The 22407-nt window shown below is 40.1% G+C and overlaps 1 protein-coding gene across 1 annotated transcript in view; it reads left to right on the top strand.

Moving 5' to 3' along the window:
• LOC150077690 (clavesin-1-like) overlaps positions 1-22407 on the top strand; it is an 80782-nt gene that overhangs the window by 5234 nt on the left and 53141 nt on the right. The window contains exon 2 of the mRNA XM_090384716.1: positions 15963-16130. Coding sequence (XP_090240842.1) covers positions 15963-16130 — 168 coding nt within the window. The remainder of the gene's footprint in view (positions 1-15962; positions 16131-22407) is intronic.

Genomic DNA, 22407 nt, shown 5'->3' with positions numbered 1-22407 from the left:
TAGACAGCTCGTAAGTCGTGATACACAGCAGGATACAATAGGTCTTAGTGGTGTGCCTTCTTTGTGCACCTTCGGCAGGCCGTAAAACTGTGGGATCTGACACCCGGAAGCACGGAGGTGATTACGGGTTGACTGTGTGATTTTCTCTTGCTTCAGCCAAGTGTTGATGAGGATATTCACCTCTGACTCCCATCGTTCCAAAGCCCTGTTGGGGTTGATGGTTAAGGGTTTGTAGACGGTAGTGTCTCGTAAGAGCAGTAAGGCTTTCGCCATGTAATCAGTGTGGTTCATTACAACCGTACGACGGCCTTTGTCCGCCGGTAGAATGACGATGGATGAATCCCGTTTCAGTGCCTTGAGGGTAGAAATCTGTATACGGCTGAGGTTTGAAGAGACGAGGCGGGCATGGTGTAGAACTGCCGCAATCTTTAAGCGGATTGCGTTGGCTACATCTTCTGGGAGGCGTGATAAGCTTGCTTCCACACCCAAGGCGATGTCGGTGATCGGTGGGTGCTTTGGAAGAACGGCAAATGTCATGCCAAGGGTCAATAAGTTTATTTGTTCTGCAGATAACTGCTTGCTGCTTAGGTTCAATACGAAATCCGTGCAATTTGTGAGAGGGGTATTACGCTGGCGCCGAAATTGATGGGATTCATTGATTAAAGTATTGAACTTACGTTTCTGTCGGGCACAATAACGATCTGATTCTCTGACGGCCTGGTAGCATAAAGTATTGATTACCTTGGTGTAAATAGGATCGGGAATCAGAGCCTTAAGGTCGGCAAGTAGGGCTGCTTTGCTCGCTGAAGCACGTTGTATGTCACGATGGAGGCAGCCGATCCATATGCGCAGAGTTCTGAAGCCGAAGTTCCGACAGGCACGTCCCATACGCTCATTAGGAAACGGTTGTTTGTAGCGAAACCCTTTCGGTATAATCCAGTTAGCTTTGCATCTATGTGCAAACCTCAGGTGTTGTCTGCTACGGGCTATGAAGATAAAATCTTTCTGGAGTCTCACGACCATATCATATGTTGGTTGGCCAAGAACAGTCCGTACATAATAAAAAATCTTTCTCTTTGTAAGAAAATTAATCGGAGAATTTCAGTGAAACAGAATATAGACATAGAATGCTCGGGTCAGAGATAGCAAAGATATTCGGGATATTTAATTAATATTTTTCATAGTGTCCTATTGATGATTTATCGAACAATTTATTGATTTACCTGTAGGGATAGAGAGGTCATAGTTCCATTGTGCACCATCATAAGCTACTTCACAGCCTGAGAAATACATGTCAATGCACTATACTGCAGAGCCAACCTCCTGGTTCACAGCAGCTGTCCCCAAGGCTCGATACTGCGGCTTCTCCTTTGGATTGTCGTACTTGACGACTCCCTCACAACTAACCTGAATGAAGTTATCTCCACAGCCTAATCAGATGACGTTATCTCGGCCGTGGCTGCACAACTAGAAAATTCTGCAAATCGGACTCACTCGATACAACAAAACTGCACAAAGCATCATAATCTTCACAGCTATTCAATGAAGACCGATTCCATCTTACTGAAAGGCTGCCTCAGGAGAGCTCCGCAAATTCTTCTTCTTCTTTAATGCTGCCGAATGGCGTTTGCGAATTCGTTTTGATATTGTTCTCTGTCTAGCGCTGCGTGTAGAATTTGTGCTGTTGTCATGTGAAACCAGGTGTTGATGTTATCTAGCCATGCCATTTTCGGTCTGCCTGGGCGTTTCTTGCCTTCGATCTTTCCCTCCAGGATGAGTGGTAGTAGGTGATATTTTTGTTGGTTCCTAGCGATGTGACCCAGGTATTTGCATTTCCTGCTGATGATGGTTTTGAGCAGGTCCCGTTCCGTGTGCATGTCCTGCAGGACCTGTGCGTTGGTTATCTTGGCTGTCCACGGAATTTTCAGCATTCTTCGGTAGAGCCACATTTCGAAGGCCTGGAGCTTTTTTGTAGTGGCTGATGTTAGAGTCCAGGTTTCTACACCGTAGAGCAGTATTGGCCAGATGTAGCATTTCAATGTGCGTAATTTGAGCACGATGTTCAAGCTTCTGTCGGTGAGGAGGGTTCTCCATTTGGTGAATGCCTGTCTGGCTTGTTCAATTCTGCTTTTGATTTCGGCCTCATGGTTCAGCTGGTCATCAATGAGCACTCCGAGATACTTGAAGCGGTGTATTTGCTCTAATTTTTCGTTGTTTAGTTTGATCGTGATTTTGCTTGCAGTCCTGCTGACCTTCATCACCTTTGTTTTCTTTTTGTTGATTCGTAGCCCCCATGCTTGGCTTTCTATGTCCACTTCGTTCAAGATGGTCTGTAAATCTTGTTCTGAATCCGCTATTAGTGCTGTGTCATCGGCATATCTTAAGTTATTGATGTAGTGTCCGTTAACGTTTATGCCGATGTTCTTGTCAGCCAGTGTTTGGTCAAAGATCATTTCCGAATAGATGTTAAAAAGAATAGGAGATAATGGACAGCCTTGCCGGACGCCTTTTTTTATTGGAATTGGGCCTGTCAGATCGTTGTCATAGCGAAGCCGGGCTGTTTGATTCCAGTAGAGAGTTGTAATAAAGTTGATATCATTGTTTTCAAGCCCAAGTTTTCTCAGTCGGTCAATTAGGCGGTCGTAGTCTCCGAAAATTAAGATATTATTTATTTAATCAGGTAAAGAAATGTTACATATACCATTTGACAGCAATAAAATGCTAGGAGGGTAATAGAATTATAAAAGTGAATACAATATCAAGTTTGGCTAAAATAAAATATACAGAGATCAAGTCAATAATTAATTACAGAAGTTAAGACAGATTAGGTCCTGCATATTACTTTAAATACGTTCAGCCTCTGTCCAAGAAGAGTGCAGGGATGCCGGGAAGATGCTACAGGCTCTCAGGATCAAGAGAAGGAGGTAGATTCCGAGAAGATACTGCAGGCTAACAGGAGAAGGAGCGCAGATGCCGGGAAGATGCTACAGGCTGTCACATAGAAAAGGAGCGCATATCATCCTCCAACACAGTAGCCACGTAAGGCGATGAAAGATCTAAAATTGCAGGACTGCCTAGGTATCAGCTAAAACCTTTGATCTATAGGCTTTGTCGACGCAAATCTTCTCAGGGTTGATATTCAGGTCTATGGGGAGTCCAAACGTGTTTGCTGGGAACATATGACTGAGCGAACTGATCTGGTTGAGGGCAGGTCTGATCAAAGATGTCTGCCGGTTAGTTATTCTGCTGTTCTTCATGGGCAGGATGATAAGGCTATCGATGTTAGAGCATCCAGTCTACCTGAAATAAGTTTGGAGAGGGTAATTATGTTGCGAGCGGTGATGATTTGTTTCCAAGGGATCATTCAATGCAGCGAATGTAGTATACCCCTAAAGATAGTAAGGGGATATCCTGAAGTCCTATTGAGGAATCGCAGAAGCCAATACTCAGTCCCCAAGAACTGTCGCAGATAGGTGGAAGGGGCAGAGGACCAGATTTCTGATGTGTAGATTGCCACCGGTACTGCATAATTTCGGACAACTTAGTTATTAGTTTATTATTGCCGTGACCAGCCAATTCCTGTCGAGCAGACCAAAAGGCTGCGAAGAATTTGTTTCTTGCTTCCTTGAAGTGCTCCTGAAAAGACAGGTTCGAATCCCAGACCAGACCTAGGTCCTTGTGACAATTTACAAGTTTAATTTCGTATCCATTTATAGAGATGTGCATTGGATTTATTCGTCTCCTCTTTGTAAACGTCATCTGGACAGATTTTTCGGCATTTAGCTCAAGACCAATGTACCGAAGGAATGGGCTTATCTGAGAGATTTGTTTTGTTGCAGCTCTTTGGACAGAGAGCGCTTGCTCTGGCTGATCTGAATGAATGCAGAGCTTCAGATCGTCAGCGTACGATATCATGTTTTGGAAATTTGCTAGAAAAGGTTCCAAAGCAGCTGCGAACAGCGCTGTTCGCTGTACATGATGGTTGGTTTTATTGACTTTGAGGGCGCTTTCGGTACATTCTGGGGGGAGAGCGCCCTCCATTAAATACAACAGTCAAATATTGTACAAATCGCTTTGTACAATATTTACGCAAGAAGTCGTACTTTTAGATTCGATGTCTTTGTTCTCTGACTCAAAACGTATATATGAGAAGTGGAGGTAGGTTTAACCCGATCCTGAGCCAAAGGACGTAAATACTGCTGTGTCAGTTGAGTAACGTGATTAGCGAGGGCGTCCGTAAGCGCGTTTATCAACTCTCCATAGATCACTTGGCCACTCTTATCGCCATTGCCTTTATCTGAATTCCGTATAGAGTTTTCTGATGTGGTCAGATTTTCCCTTTGAGAGATGTCTCCGGGTGTAATTCCTACACTTTCCTGATTTTCCTGGGTAACTGGACTTTCTGTCTCTTCGCCAGAGGTCATTTTTTTAGTTGTCAGATCTGGTTTTGTGTTAGTTCTCGCGCTGTCACGACAAAAATCACAAGACCATTTTAGTCGCCTTTCTTTATTTAACTTTTTAAATGATAGATCTAGGCAGGCTGTAGAAAAATTACGGCTACATGTACAGCATTTAAAGATGGGCTCAGGGTTCTGGTGACAGATAACGCATTCCTGTGTCATTTTAGAGCTGGTGTCCCTTTCAGATTGCATACTTTAATTTCAACTCGCTTCTACACCTGCCTCTATGGTACGGTTAAATTTCACTTAAAGTAGAATTTCGCTGTTTGTGAAGTTTACAAAGATACTACTCGGGGGTCTACACTTAATCCTCTTGTCTTTATTCTTAGATATCTGCTTCAGGAGGGTTATCTCCCTCGGGTATTAACCCTACTCAGTGCCATGAGTACTTGCTAGTTTAGTGCTTTACTATTGGCCAGTATACATCAGACCATTCTTATGATTTTTAGTCTTGTAAGTAACTGGATAACTACTGCATGTAGTAGTAAACTTAAAACGTAAAAATAATAATTACCTGTTCATTCCTTACATGTTTAAAGTCGATCATATATTCAGGCATCCTCTTAGCTATCCATCAGTATATGACACTATGGGGAAACATTTAATAATCCATACTTTAGAGAACTTTCTTAGAGGAACACAAATCAAGAAAACTATACTATACCCGGGCTTGCACAGACTCGCTGACCATCCGATAGGTTGTAGATGTAAAAGTGCCTGGCACATGGATGACTGGACCTAGTGTATCCCAGCAGAACATCGCCCAAAGCATAACACCACCGCCACTGGCTTTTTTTTTCGTCCCACAGTGCATCCAGGCTCCATCACTTCCCCATGTGGACGTACCCGGCCGCCCACATGGTGCAACAGGAAACAAGGTCCGCTTTTGATGTGGCTACGCAGCCCCATTTTCAGCAGGATTCGATGTACTGTGTGTTGTGGCACATTACTCCCGTTACCAGCATTCCAATTACCGGCGAGTTGGGCCACAGTTGCCCTTCTGTTGCCACGTACCATCCGGGAGAACCTTCGATCCTCTTGAGCAACGATGAGCGGTGGTCGTCCAACACCTCGCCGGCAGTTCGTCGGTTTTCCCTCCCTGGACCACTTGCGGTAGGTAATAACCACGGCTGATCGTGAGCATCCCACCAGCTGTGCCGTTTCGTATATTATCTGATCCACTTGTTTGGCCATTACAATTCAGCCTTTGTCAAATTCGTTTAAGATCGCTGCCTTTCCCATCTGAAGAACAAGAGTAACACTGACTAACGGAGCTCAGTATCCACAAGAACTTATTAACAACATTGTTCTAAGTATGGACAGGCTGTGAAAAGCTTGCAACGACATTAGGGATGGCCGTATGACAGGATGCACCTCGGCTTATGACAAAATACACCTCCCAGTTCTTTTTACCATTCTGAAACACTACTTCGGACGGGGAGATAACTTACTTCAAATTTTGAAGTCTATTTTACTTCTTAGACATCTGTCTGTGACCCACAATGACTTTCAAGTAACTATTGACGTCTCAAGAGAGGCATTCCACAAGGAAGCGTACTGTCAGCTATCCTGTTTGCAGCAGTTTTGGAGCCTTTCCTTGCTCAGAATCCGAAATTTCTCTCCTATACCGACGATCTGAAGTTCTACGTGAGCTCAGATCATAATCATCAGATTCATGATATCAACCAACAAGCTTCTAGGCCGACATTGAGCTTGGAAAGTTATCTTGCCACAATTGGGCTGCATCTGAGCCCTTCCAAATCAGCACAACTGACGATAACCAAGAAGAAAGTCAAAAATGATATCAAAATCTTTGTTAGTGGGGAACCGGTGCAAAAGGTGACCTCTCATACTGATCTTGGGCTCACCTGGGATGTTGGGCTCACATTTCAGCCTCACTTTGCCAAGATGAGGAAGAAGACGTACGCTGCTCTTTGAGCAGTGCGTCAAGAGCTCGTTGGTGTGCATCAGCCAGCGCTGCTTGTTCGGCACATCCTGAGGTGTATTACGCCGATTCCTCTCTATGCTTCGGAAATTTGGTCGTCTGCGTCTGCCTCATACCTTCACAGGTATCTCAGTGTAGAGTACTGGTTGCTTAGATGGATGAACAGGGTGGTAGGCTACCCCCCTAAATATCTCCAGATCTATTCTACAAGCAAATCTGGGCACCAATCCCTGGAGACATATCATCATGACAAAAAATGTCCTCACGCTTGTACGGCTTATAACGGGGCGAATTGATGCTCCATCGGTATCCGCATTAATCTCTGGCCCGAGGAGGGCAAGAGGGGAGCACCCCGACTCCTGTCTCCCTCTGCGTCTTACGTTGTCAAGAATTGATTCCCTGAGGAACATGTTTTCAGCCAATTGTCTTCGGATCTTCAATAAATTTAGGATCCACCCTGATAGGTTCTGTGAAGACAAGCCATGCAGGAAGGAAATCCTCAAGAACTGCTACCATATAATGAATCTATAATCCTCACCTGCTCCTGTACATGACTGACTGTTTTTTTTTTTTTTAAACTAGCCTATTTGTATATGACAAAGACTTTTTGTCTTTATGCAATCATATATTTTGTATATTAGTGTATATTTTGTATATTTAATCTTGTAAAGTCTCGAGTCGAGCACGCATGTACTCTTGTTTATTGTACGTTGTGTTCCTCGCACCTTAGTCTGTAAATATTCACACCCTTCTGGCACAGAACCGTCCCGGGATGACCCAAGGTTTCTTGGGAAATAAACTGATTTTAATAATAATAATAATAATAATAATAATAATAATAATAATAATAATATCTCGTACTGAGAACCACCTCTTTCCTTTGTTCCATCTTTGGCAGTGATGCATCTGTATCATGGCAGCCAGTGCTATGTTGCCATTTTTGAATAAAGCCCCTCTGTACCGTTTTGTTTCCGTTGTTGTGTGGGTGTTGTTCCCTTCATCATTTCTGTACCTCACGAGGTTCCTTTTTGTATGCTTTTCCCATTTCCAGGCCACTCCTATTAGAAGCTACAGATGAAAACCTGACTGGTCCTTAAATTTTGCACACCAGTGTATAATGGCGACACCATTCTATAACTTGTGTTTCATATTGAAAGATTTTGTAATGGGAGTTTAAAGTAATAAAAGGAAAGGCTGAATCGATTAGAGGGTTGTGGTTATGGAGGTGAACTTGTTGAGTAAGTCCAGTGCTGGCGTGATCAGTTTTGAAACTATTATAGTGGTAGTATGCGCGTGTGTTGGAAGTCCTTATTGTACCGTATTTTGCCGATGTGCTCCCAAAGTAGCATGCGTTGACATTTAATCAGATAAACAATATTACTGATGTCGCATATAGGGTAATGGTGTGTTTATTTATAGGCGTTAAACATAGATCCTAATTTATTATACGAATAAAATGATAAGAGTTATATCGGTGTTGGCAAATATTTGACGAAGTTGTCGCGCGAGTCTATAGTGGTAAGGAAGGACAACACTTGATTTTGTTTGTTATCACGGTTTGTGTTTTGTGGATTATTAATTCTCTGTTCGGCAACGGAAATTACGTGATGAATTAGTTGTAAGGGATATTGTCTAGCAATCTAGAAATAAACTTCTTTGTTCTGTTAGTAGATCGTCCATGTGAAGAAAAGTATTTTATGGCATTTTGGATCTGATTATGACGACAGATATTTTAATACTAAGGGGGTGGTGTGATAGTAAAAGAAGGTAAAATTTATTAATTTTAACCAAATTTTTAATCAGGTTTAATCCTATTCCGCTTAAAATCATTTAACAAAGCAGATCAGTCAATAACAAACTTTAAGCTTTCATGCTATTTCTCCCATTAGTCTAATTCTTATACGGTACTTTAAGAGATTCTATTAATCACCTAAAAACGGTTACTGGTAATTTAATACATAAATATTTGTGTCTTTACAAATATTTGTAAATATTTGATCCATATTTGTGTCTGTAAATTGCGTGTGTTCTCTGGTCGATTTGCCTGTTTGCTGGATGTAAAACCCCAGTTTCTGAAGGAAAAACCTTGCTATCTACGCCTGAGACCGACTAACTCAGCCACGGAGTAAAAAAAGCCCATTAAAGTTACTCGGATCATCGACGGGATTCGAACCCCGGCCTTTTCCACCCGTTGTGGAAAAGGCCGGGGTTCGAATCCCGCTTAAAATCATTTGGGGAGGACGGTGACGATACCACTGTGCTACCTGCGCAGACTGCCACTGTGGACAGCCAGAGACGTGGGAGAACCGCATACACCACTGCCAACTATACGAAGACCTCAGTTGCCTCTTAATAACCAGAATACGTTTCTTGCCAATAAACCAAGAACGATATCTCTTGGAGAGCGAGGACAATTATAACGCCTTAGCGCCGTTTGCGCAGGATCTTTTTACTAGAAGGGCCCACCCACAACATCAGTAAGAATTTTCCTACAAACCAACGACTCGTCATCCAGAATAAAGATCCTTAGATGCCTCAACCAAACAAAAACCTAAGAGCTACAATCTGAAGAACAGCTAATTGTTAACTTAACCTGGATTTGACCACTGGCTTAAACTGGAGCCATAATCTGAACTTGACCACTCACACGGACGAGACAACATCATCATTAGCGATATGAATTGGGTACCCTCACCCGATTCACTTTCCATCCCTTAACTTGGCAGGGGGATGGTTACTCTGTACTATTTCTCCCCCTGCCACTCCCTATCTTCGCCTGGTGAGACATGGGCCTTCCTCACCGACTTTTGGGGTTATCTTCACTACTGACCACATATTTCTGTCTCTCACCCCCCAGTCTTCAGTCTCCATTCCCTCTCTAGCTATCTAACGACTAGTGTTTGACCCATGTCAAAAGTACACAAGCCCCACACTCAAAAATGTTTTAACTCTACCCCGCATAACTTATATCTCATTCGGCCTGACCCAATTTCTATTAGGGACCCAACTGCTAAAATACCAGATGAATAACGGTAACAAACATTTCATACCACAATATCCATACACTTTTAAACCTCTGGCCTCTACAGTGTTCTGTATCACACCACAATGTATACTATGCGGAGAAGGGGGAAACCCCTGGTACCGTTAGACTCTGAACACACTATACACTTCATATGAACTCTGGCTCGGCAATATCGTCAATAACTATACACTCTACCTTAACATCACTGCTGATCAGGCACGCCCTTTCACGGCAACAGGCGCCTCCGTAGCCAGGTGGGCAGGAGCAGCAGTGCGCAGCACACGCTTCTTGATTAGACCGGGTTTCGAGTCCGTGACCACCAAATACGGAGGATGCGGAAAGGTCAGGGAATGATAACCGCATATCCCCGGAGCAATATGGCCTTAGTTGTTAATGCTCATAAAAACTTAAATTACAACAATTCACGGTAACGGTCTTCGACCTCTGGCGGTGCCGTCTTTCAGTAGGATAATCCGCCATGCCACTCCGCCCGGATTGTTCGAGACTGGTTTGCAGAACATGAGGAAGACTTCCAGGTAGGTATTGCTCTGGAATTCCCCAGACATCAATCCCAACGCGCATCTGTGGTTTGTTTTCGAACAGCAACTCCAATCTGCGGCGTCTCAACCATGGACTTTACGGGAGTTAAAGGAAATGCTGGTTACGTTTTGGTAAGAGATTAGTATTAATATTAGTATTAGTATTGATAATGGCCACATGGCGATTTATTTTATTTGGCTGGTAAGGCTACGGCTTACCAGCCAAAAAAAAAGAAATAAATAATAAAATAAAATAAGGAAAAATAAATAAAATAAAATAAAAAATAATAAAAACAAATTAATAATAATAATAAGAAGAAGAAGAAGAAGAAAAAAATTTAAAAATTAATAATAATAAAAATTAATAAGAGAAAAGGAAATAGACAACCTCTGCATTTTTCTCCTCCCTTAGGCGACCTTTGAATTTCCCCAAACTATCAGCCTCTTACCTGCCTCTGACTCGCTGGCGAAAATAAAACTTCCTGCAATCCAGGCTAAACAACACCCCCGTAACTTAAAATTATGGTCCTTAGTTCTAGAATCATTTATAACCCACTGTCTTTGTAGTACCGTGAAAATTTCATCCTCATTCATTTTGCTTGTTCCTCTCAGAGCCGTAAACACTGCAATTAAGTTTCCAAGCTCTGCAACCCACATATTAAAAGTCTTTCCTCATATGGACGCCCTTTTTCTGATCTCACCAGGCGAGTTAGCATTAGCATTAGTACAGGCATATGATGCAAAGAAAGCAAGCTTATACAGCATCAGCCAAAAAAAAAAAAAAAAAATCCGCTCCCATTTCACCCCTCCATTCGTTCAAAATACCTATCCAGTTGAGTCTTAAATTTATTTAGACTATCAACTTCCACAACAAAGGATGAAAGTCTGTTCCACCAACCAACTATCCGCTGGCTAAAGGCAAATTTTCGCACATCTATCCTACATCTGTCTTTCCTCAATCTTAATTTTTGCCCTCTCAGGTGATTATTCTGAGAAAGAGGAAGAATTCCATCAGCATTGCACATGCTCAAACCATTAAAGGCTTCGTACACTTCAATCAGATCACCTCGCCGGAGCCTAATCTCCAGACATTGTAATTTGCAAAACGTAAGCCTTTCTTCGTAAGAGCAACCCTTTGTTCCATTCGCTAATCTTGTTGCCCTTCTCTGTACTCGTTCCAGCACCTCTACATCCTTCTTAAAATGAGGCCTCCGGACCTGCATACAGTACTCAAGGTGTGGCCTGATATTGCCTGATACAAGGGAATAATCACCTCCTTATACCTGCTAGAAAAATTCCTGTACAGTATATTATTGACAAGACACCATGAGCTACTCTTGCAGCCCGCCTGCACAGCTCAGAGAACTTCATATCTGCCTGCACAATTACCCCCAGGTCCTTTTCATTCTCTACCATTGTCAATGTAGTATCACAGAGTTGATACGTTGCTCTGGGGTTACTGCTTCCCATACGTAGTTCTTTACATTTTTCAATGTTAAATTTCATTTGCCACCTCTCAGCCCATCTGCTCAACTTTTCTAGATGCTGTTACAGCAGCGTACTGTCATTAGTGTCTTTAGCAACCTCGCCATCCTTCGTGTCGTCTGCAAACTTGGACATTAAGCTTAATATACCATCATCAATATCATTTATAAATACAGAAAACAACAATGGACCCAACACTGAACCCTGAGGGACTCCACTAATAACATCAGTCCACGATGAGAAGTGTCCATTGATTACCACTCTCTGTCTTCTCTTCCTCAACCATCTATTTATCCATAGCAGCAATTTGCCTCAAATGCAACACTGCCCCAATTTGTTCATCAGTCTTACATGTGCAACAGTATCAAAAGCCTTTCTGAGATCCAAATATATAATATCAAAGTTATTCCTTGCATCCAGTTCCTTTGTGATCACATCATAGTATCCATTCAAATTAGTCAGAGAAGACTTCCCATTAACAAACCCATGCTGTGTCCGAGATATAACTGAAGTCTTGTCTGGATGATCCTGCAGTGCTTCTTTAACCAGTGTCTCCATTAATTTCCCTGGAACAGAAGTTAAACTAACAGGTCTGTAATTACATGTATCTCCGTTTGATCCTCGTTTGTGGATTGGGGTCACATTTGCACAACTCCAGTCCATGGGTACCTCCCCTGAGTCCAAAGAAGCTCTCATAATTATGGCTAAGGGTTTGCTTAGTTCCTTTGCTGCCTCCTTTAATATAACAGGATAGATCCCATCCACCCCGGTTGCCTTTTTTATGTTTATCTTCAACAATTTCTCCTCCACTTTCCTCTCAGTTATTATAAATTCATCTAGCTCACTGCCAGAGTTTAACTCACCTCTGCCGTTACCCTTCCTGAATAACTCCTCATGGATGAATGTAGACGCAAAATACTCATTTAGTGTGTTAACCACGGGGGCAGGATAATCAACAGTTGAACCATCAATATCCTGTGTACCAATCAGTTTTATCCCTTGCTTCTAGTGTTTACATAAGTAACGAACTCTTTGCTGTTTTTCTTTGCATCGTTTGCCAAGGATTTCTCATAATCTGCCTTTGCCTGCCTAATATCCTTTGTGACTTGGTTACAGATCAACTTATATCTATCATAGGCTTCTGTGTCATGTGTTAATTTGTAAGTATCCCATGCATTTTTCGTCTCTGCCATATGTCTCATTAGTTCATCTGACATCCACGTAGGCCTAAACCTTGAACAACATTTCTTATTTAGTATGTAAAGCCTAGTAGCTTCCAAGATAAATTCTTTGAATGCTTCCCATTTTGAATTTTCTGTTGGTAACGTCATCAGTTGGTCCCACTGTATAGAATTTAAATACTGTCTCAGTCCACCGTAGTCGCCTTTACGAAAGCAAACGCCCTATCCTTTACCCCTGATGGTAGTTACCTTTTCGAGTAAAACACACTTCACCACATTGTGATCACTGCCACCTAGTGGTTCCTTTATCTCCAGATTCTTAATGCATGAAGAATACTGATAATCAAATCAAGAGTATTACTCCCTCTAGTTGCCTCCCGAACATGCTGATGTAGAAAACAATCATCTAATAAATCCACAAAAGCCTTGCTAATGTGTGAGTGACCAACCCACAAATTTCAGTCAATATCTGGGAAATTAAATTCCACCATTATAAGACTCTCTGATTTACTTACCCACTCTATTTCCCTCTACGGTGTCTTATTATACTCCTCAGAGTCATTAGGCCTATATCACACTCCTACTCTCAATTTTGATCTCCCAATACTTATGTCGCACCAAACTGACTCGACACTGCACTGTCCAGCAATGTCGACTGGCTTCACTTCCTTGGATTTTATGTGTTTCTTAACTAATAGCATAACCCCTCCTCCCTCCCTTCCTATCCTGTCTATCCCTTCTGTAGACATTGTACTCTCCAAATTCCAGTTCTGCATTCCTTATATCTGTGTGACACCACGTCTCTGATATCCCAACAATATCTGCCTTTGATGTTTTGAGCAATACCTCAAATTCATGAAATTTATTTACTAAACTCCTAGCATTGGGGTACACGCAAGTATACATGCACCTGTTTTTTTTCTTAGCTACCCTAACACAACCCATGTGTTTACTTGTACCGCAATGGCTCCCAGCAGTCTCTGAAATATCCTGCATCTTATTTTCCTGGCTGCGGCTCATTCCAATAGAAGCAGTGCAAAAATCACTTTCACCTCTGCCAGTGGCTACTGTTAATCTATTAGTCCTTGTATCTCCCCCCCAACTAGCAGTTTTCCGACCCACTTAACACTGCCTCAACAGCATCAGCAAATATTCTTGCACCCTTTCTATTTAAGTGTATCCCATCCCTGTAAAAGCAGTCTCTCCTGTTAACAAGTACAGACCACGCTGAGCAAATTTCTACCCCTTGAGCCTTGCACAATCTTTCCAAGGCCGAATTGATGGACAAGGCTCGCATCATATAATCCCTCCTATCGTGTCTGGGCAGAATTGCAGACACTTTCAAATTCAACCCTAATTCACGGCTTTTTGTCAACAGTGACCTGTACTTGTTAAGTAATTCCATCGGTCTCATTCTCCTAATATCAGTAGTGCCAACGTGTACAACAACATCACCTTTTGTGTCTTTAAAAGATGATATCCGCTCTACGTTATCAACCTTTGCCTCTGGCAGACATACCCAGTTACCCGTCTTTAGACCCTTTCAAGAAGAACAATGTCTTTCTTTAGGTGCGGTCTCCATACTTGAACACAGTATTCCAAATATGATTTAACAATAACCTTATATAATGGGATTACAACGTCCTTATCTCTACTAGCAATTGTTCGATAAATCAGCCATAGGACACCATGGGCCCTTCTTGCAACCATGTAGACATGTATGGTATCTTATGTAAGATGGCACCTGAACGAAAGTGCGACTCCGTCTTTGTACACTGTGATTGTTACAGAGCACTGTAACAGCTAGAAATCTAATGTTATGTCCGTGCAGTGTGTGTGTTGTTGTTTATTTGTTTCTGGCCGCTTTGTCACCAGGCAGGCGATCACCTGGAAAGCCAGCCCAGTGTCCATCTACACCACGGAGAAGTGGGCCACAACTAAGCATGAACCATGGCCAACCTCAAGAGTCCCGCACTAAATGGCCAAAAAGGGTTTTGATCCATTCAAAAGAACCCCGTGCGAGCAAGCGTGCACACACACACACACACACCGTCATCCCCCCCCCCCCAGGAGAGAGGACAGCAGAAGACGAAGAAATAAATAAGAGAATAGTATAATGTAAAATAAAAAATTTAAAAAAATAGATCAAACCTTAAAATTATAATTGGTTATTCTATCCACAAGCTAAAACTTTTAATAAAAAACTTATTGACCCAAATGAATTTATAGAAATTGAATTTATGAATTTATTACCAATTTTATACACACACACCAACCGTTTATGACTGATTGAATAATGAAATAAAATAAAAATAAAATGATAGAAAAGACTGTAAAATAATATATACAAAAAACTTAATTATTTACAAAAAACTAAACTATAACAAAAATAAAATAAGTAAATAAGTTAAAATGCATTAAAATATAAATATAAAAGCGATAAAAAGACGATAAAAAACACTATTAGAGCTTTCGGAGGTGTCTTCCTCCTTCCTCAGTAATAGTGAGACTTAAACGACACATCCTTAAATACCAGGTTCACGGCACACGTGGATGACCAGGCGCATACTCAGCATTCCTTTCACTTGTACCAGAACCGGAAGTGGTCTGGACACGTGGAAAATTAAAACGTTTATCTCTTGTCAAAACCACCGCCTCAAAAAGGGGGTGAAGCCTAACTCCCCTGTCTCTGTTTATACTATGGTTACCAGAGGATCCAATCCACAGACTTTCCAGCCACTTGCGGTCCCAGAATCTATGCGCCCGGTCAAGGATGACAGCGTTGTCGGGGGAGATCTGGTGTTGTTTTTCCCAATAGTGCTCGGCAATGGCGGATTTATGGTGGTATGAGTAACCCCAACCTCAGAGGCCTTATTGCAGATATAGTTATGAATTTATTTTTGATACTTTTCTTTCTGTTATTTTCTAAGTATTTGTTATGGGAAAGAAATCTTGTACTGTATTGTATATTAATTCATCTGAGAAAACAGTTTATTAATTTATCAATAAAAATAATTTAATTAATTAATTTCATTTGAAAAACATCCAATTCGTGATAGGGAGAGAGAGAGAGAGAGAGAGAACGAATTGAAAACAACTGCGTATACTGTAGATATTAATATTATGTGGAATAACTGCTAATGGTCACTGACGAGGAAAAATTTATCTTAATATTATTATAAAAGAGTGCATTAATCTACATATCCAGATAAACAGAGGTATTTTTGTGCATAACAGCAGTGATATTTTCTAGTTATAGCGAATTATCATTACTGACTGTCCTTGGCTGTATTACTGATCTTTATTGTTTTTTCCTCTCCGTCTCAGACATCTGCCCACAGACACCCAGTTCAGCAAATGGTAGAGAGATCATCAACAGGCACGATGATGATCAGGTTGTCACCAAAGAAGACTACAAGGTGGCATTAGAAGAACTCAACGAAAACCCAGACACAAGAGACTGCCTCATTGAAATACTCAAGGAAATGCTATTGAGTAAGTTGTAATCCTTTACATTTGGAAATAAATTAGTCTTCCATTCATTTAACTGCAAACATAACACACACACACACACACACACACACACACTGGTCAAAAAATCAGCAACGTTTCTCAATTGGCGTCAACAGGTAATTACGAGGAAAATTTAAATTGCCACCAGGTAAGTTTTTAGTATCAGGTAAATACTCTACGATTTCTTGGGATTTGTTATTAGATCAGGTAGATCACGGAAGACAAGTGATTGAGATTTTCAGAAAGGTATTATCGGAAGCGTATTTAGAAAAGCCACAATTGAAAAAAACAAAGGTAATCCTCTGTGTCAAACGCAACCGTCTCAAAATCATACAATAAGTGGAAGACGAAGCGAGAATCCAACTATAAAAAGGAAGAATTGCGTCAAAAATCAGAACCGCAAGAAGGAGTCTCCTTGCGGTTCGAAGATAGTCCGTTGCATTCTTTCTATTCTGGCGCAAATAACAGAAAAGTTAATTTCACATATATAATGATTTACTGCTTCAATGAAGTAAGAGCAATAGCGTGGTACATCTAAACTACAGGAGTTCACATAATTTAAATTAGAATAATGAAATATAGAATAGGTGAATGTGGCTCACTGAAACTGGAGATAAGAAGTATGCAAAATTAAAAGGTTGATATGAGTGAATTTAAAATACTTTTTTTGAAAAAGTATTTTAAATTCACTCATATAACCCGATTATCAATTCACTCATATCACTCATATCAATTCCCTAATATCAATCCGATTGTCTGGATTCACGAGGTGAATCCAGACAATCGGATCAAGATGGAAGAAGGTAGCTCTTGGCTTGGCGAAGTTTTTTATGAATGAAAAATCAAATCTCTTTATTCTGGAGAGTGTAGACTAGACGAAGTGGCGCTGGTAGTCTTGGTTCAAGTTCGCGTCTGAAGAAAGTCCCAGATGTTAAGGAAGTCACTTTGGCCAGTGATCAGAGTTATAAAACGCAGAATCGCTTTACACTGCCAACGAACAACACTAAAAGGCACTGGTTCGATTTGTTCGTACAGCTGATGTCCACACGTATTGACAAAATAGGATGTAGAGGACCGAGACGACAGTTCAAACAGTACTTTATTGGCGCAGAGATCAGACATTTAACTATCTGATAAATATATATATATATATATTGGACAGACATGTTAGGCTGAAGGGCCGAAAGACCAGATCAGTAATGCATAAAGGAATTGAGGTAGGATTGTAAGAACCATTCTTACAAAAATATTAGGATATTAAAATTTATCATTTTTTTGATAAATAGCTAATGTTTAAAAACAGACAAGCACTCAGCAGAATTTGCTTGTGTTGTGTACATTTCAATAGGGACTGGATTAGCATAGCAGCACGAGGGGGACTGGTCGAACGGTAGTACAATGGGAAGGCCAGTCTGATGCAGTTCCTGTTTACAGAATGTAGGGCTCTGGCCAACTTACAGTAGTAGGGGGCAAAAGAACGCCCACACCCTAGAACGGTGTCGGACTCCATCCAAAGTGAAGACCCCAGATAAGAGAGCACACCGTGTTCGGGGATCGTAACCAAATATAAACGAGCCAACACGGAAGGCACTCTCGACAATTTCAGGGGCAGTGTTTTTTCGAAAGGAAGCGTGACGGAAGAGGTAAGTGGTAGCGGGCATCCCAGATAAAAGTGATGATGTAGCGCCGGATACTCTCATCACAAAGAAGGGAGCTTGACCTACCAGAGTCTGGTTAAAAACAATGGAATAAGTAGAAAACGAATGAAAAAGAAGATAGTGAGGGAGGACTACCAAATGATTGGACGAAAAATAAGGGAGTGAAGGGAAACAAAAAGGTGATGCAGAGAGGAGATGAGAGCCCAAGAGTCACAGTCGCGAAATCTGAAAGGAAAGGATCCGGAGGAGAATCCCAAGGAGAGGCGCGTGAGAGTGGCGGAAAGAAATTTAGGGAATGCGGGAAACGCGTACGGAAAGTCCAATCATGAAAGTTTAGTGGGTGAAGGTAATAGCGAAAGGCAGAATGATCTGGAGAAAGTCCTGAGTGTGGGAAGATCGACGTGGAAGCAGAAAAGAGCCGTACGTCTAGCGGATCAGCAGAAGAAATCAGAGTGGAGGCACCTGTGAAGGATCGGAAATCAACTACTCTTCCAGGTAGAATGGGAAGAGATCAAGTAAGTCAGTTTAGTGGATTTTACTAACGAGAACCGTGTTATAAATAAATCCATGGGAAAGAAATGGATAGGACAGTTTGAGAAGTATTGTAACGTGATGACTACTATATTGTAAGGATATGAATAGGATATAATAGAAATATAGTGAGTACGTTACTCATCTGTGAGTAGAGGTACTGGTAGAAATTTAAAGAAATGTGTTAAAACTAACAGAGTTTGTATCATGAATTGTCTAATTGCTATTAACAGAGCGAATTGTATTCGGTAGAAATTTCCTGTTTAGAATATGTAAGAGAGAGTGAAAAATTACTGGAGTTATTCAGTATATGTTGGAAAGGATATATACATATATATGACCATATAAAAGTGTATAGGATAGAAAATATTTAAGATTTTGTATTGAGAACCTAGTGGAAGTTTTTGAATTGTTTAAGGAGAGTGATTAAGGGAGGACACCATTTCATTTATAATAATAATTACTGTGTTGATAAAAATTTTTATATCATGAATAATTTAGAGTGTGTAAATAATTGTTGTACAAATGGTAAATAAATTCTTGTTATGTTAGTATTCCTTGTTTCGTCTTAATAGACTGACACCTCAGAGCTGTAACTAGTAGTATGAACCATCCAAGCTAGGGAAGCTAGTATAAAGAGAAAAATAATAAATTAAAGTCCTCAGTACTTGGATCTTCTGATTAATAAACAAGATAAAATTAATAGAAATAATATATTATACAGCAGGTAGCATGTGGGCCTTGGAAGGGAAGTGAGGACCCCCTGTTTAAAGGAATAAAGAAATAAAAACAACAGCCTTTGTGGTTCCAAGGTAACGGGAAAAATAAAAAGCAAGGGATAGATTATGGTAATATAAATATAAAAAGTTAAATCCTTCATCATTTTTGCCCGTTCCCACAGGATTAAAAAGCAAACTGTTTCCGTATGGTGTTCGAATTAGGAATGAGTGCGAGATCGTGCTTTATAAACCAAAATGCTGTTAGAACTCTAAGCAGAAGCTATGTGCAATGGACAAAGAAGAGAAGAAAAGTACTCTTCTCATGTACTAAAAATTTAATATGGTATACAAGGGGGGGAAGCAATAATTATGAAATTTGAGGCATTTCATATTTACATTTATATAAGGATATTCCTCATTCCATGAACAACTTAAAGTTACAATTGTGGAAGTGTTGAGATGTAATTTTCTCAGTCAGTAGAAAAAGGAATTTTCTTTGTCTAATCAAGAAACTAAAAAATTCTTTTTTTCATCACATAATGAGAAAGAATATGCAGTGCCACTAATCATTCTGACTGGAAGAATTAACGGTAAGAGGAAAAAAAAGAATATCATGGCTGGTTAATTTGAAGGAATGGATAGGCAAAAATGTGGAACAACTATTTCATGATACCCTTTTCTGCACAAGTAGTAGGGTAAAAATGTGAGTCTCAGGAAGCCATGCATTGACTGTCCGGTGTCGACCTGTAACGGCTGGAGGTGCTCTTATGGCAAAGGATATGTCCTACTAGTACATTCCGTACCAGTAAGACAAATCAGTCTTCCTACTGGTACCTCCGATGAAAATCTTTCTGTCGTATTGGATCAACTTCACCTTGGAATGCTTCATTTGACACCATTTAATATAGATTCTTTCAAGAGGACAACAGAATTACCAACGGTAAAAAAATTATATCTGAATGATTTGAGGAACATTCCCAAGATTTTCAAACTTCACCTAATTCTCCAGATCTGAATCAAAATGAGAAGGTTTGTAATATGTTCTTATGTTTGTAATACTTCCCAGTTGCAGCTTAAAATTATCCTGATGGAAGATTCATTAAAAAAAAACTACATTCTTTACATCAATATCTTTAATGACAACCTCTTGGTAATTAATTATTCATACATGATTCCTTTTAGATAGTATGAATCAGAGCTGTAATACTCAATATGTTCTACGTTGATAATAATATTAGTAAAATAATAAGAGGAGTTTACCTCAATATAGTACGTAGAACACTTCCGTATGATACCCTCCAGAAATTAAAACGGAAAAACCGAAAAAATCGACAACTTACCGGTACATTAGAGTAAAATATAAATAATTAAATAATCAATTTAACACAATTCAAAACAATTAAAAATCAAACTAACGCAATTAAAAGAATCTAGCGAAAATATTCAAAACGATTTTCCTTCCTGAAGCTACAACGCTTTTTGACCGTATGTCGTGATCACAGGAATGAAAATTATCGAATCGGGTTAAACCTGAAACTTAAATAGTGATTATTTGTCTTCGCGCATGCGCGAAAAGGTCCACGCATCGGAGATCAAATATGGCTGCCGAAAATTAACAGAATTCTCGTGTAATTTTATTTCTATGGTTTCTGCAATCAATAGTCGCGTATAATTACGTTGAACATTAAGTATTTTGGCCTCGTTAAATAAAAAAGTATGTTTTTCGTTAATGGCATGGAAGGCTAATTCTGACGGTGCTCAACGAGAAGCACGAACTGAGGCTTCGTGTTGATTTACACGAATATTAAGAGAAAACCGCGTCGAACCCTGATAAGACGAGTCGCAATCACCGCAAGAAATGTTGTATATTAGATCATTAATTTGTGTTGCGAACGCGGAAAGAACCGAGCGATTGTTCAGTATAGTGTGTAACTTCCGTATTGGCCTGGCCACAATTTTAAATTCGATATCTTTAAAGAATCTATTAAGCTGTTTGTGCCACTGTTCAACATAGGGGACAGAAATAAAGTATTTTTTGATATTACTATTGTTGGTTGGTGTAGTATTTTGTATCCTACCCTTAGCCTGTACCCTAATTCGGTTCACTGTGGCCATGGAATAACTCCTGTTTAAGAATCTGCTAGTTAATATTTGTATTTCTGAGTCCAAAGCAGATTCCGTCGTTGAATGTTTATAGGCATTAAGAAATTGATTAAAGATAATCGATCTTTTGTAGGTGAACTGGTGATAGCTATTATAATGTAGAAGCATACCGGTGTTTGTAGGTTTTCGATAGATGCTAAATTGTATTTTATTCGAATCCCGGTAAGCGTGAAATTTAGAAAGTTTAATGACTTTGTATCCGTATCCTCCCTTTCCAATGTAAATTTGAGTCTAGAATGAATATTATTGAATGTAAAATGTCTTGGATAGTACTACTATCGGTAATAACTAGAACATCGTCTAAATACCTCCCATAGTATGTGATACGGGGTCGAAAAAGTGTCAAATGTATCTGCTCAATCGTTGAGAGATAGATCTCTGACATTAATCCACTCAGGCTTAAACCCATTGGTAATCAAAAAATTTGTTTGTACACCTTGTCTCGAAAGGTGATGTATTAGCCTCAACTAACGGTTTAATAAAGTGAAAAATTTCCTTAATAGGTAGCTTCGTATAATTAATCGGTGTCCAGTTTTTATTTGACATATCCCAAATGATATGTAATGTGTATTCAACGTTTACATTCGTATATAACGAGGTTACATCTAATGAGAATAAATTGTTATTGTCGCGAGTCTACAGTCTTTAAGCTTATTAAATAATGTATCGTAGTTCTTAATCCCAAATTGTATTACCTGTCTAAAGGGTTTTATAATGTTATATACATGTGTGGCTAAGGATGAAAATGCAGAGTTCTTGTAGGAAACGATGGGTCGAATAGGAAATCCAGTCTTGCGTAATTTTACCTGACAGAAAAGTGCAGGGATATTGTATGTTCTGGACTTCAATTCCGTTAACTGAACCATAGTGATGTAGTCGTTTTTTCGATACGTGGTTAACGTTTTATTGTGTTGATTGTCCAAATAGGTAAACAGTGCTGGGTCTACTTCACGATAAGTGGAGGTATCTGACACAACTGAATCTAACTTATTAATATAATCATGTTTATCTAGTATTACCACTGTATCTCCTTTATCTCCCCTCTGTATAATAATGTCCTTATTCCCTGAAGTTCTCGTAAAGCTGAACTGTCATGCGTATTCAATTTTGGAAGTCGCGTTTCTTTATGTTATTCACTACTTGGTTAACTTGTTGAATAAATACATCTTTTTGTGGAACATTACGAAG

This window comes from Mastigoproctus giganteus, chromosome 11 (genome assembly GCF_048544385.1).
Source record: "Mastigoproctus giganteus isolate SK-2022 chromosome 11, ASM4854438v1, whole genome shotgun sequence".
Lineage (NCBI taxonomy): Eukaryota > Metazoa > Arthropoda > Arachnida > Uropygi > Thelyphonidae > Mastigoproctus > Mastigoproctus giganteus.
This window is presented reverse-complemented; position numbering and strand designations above follow the sequence as displayed.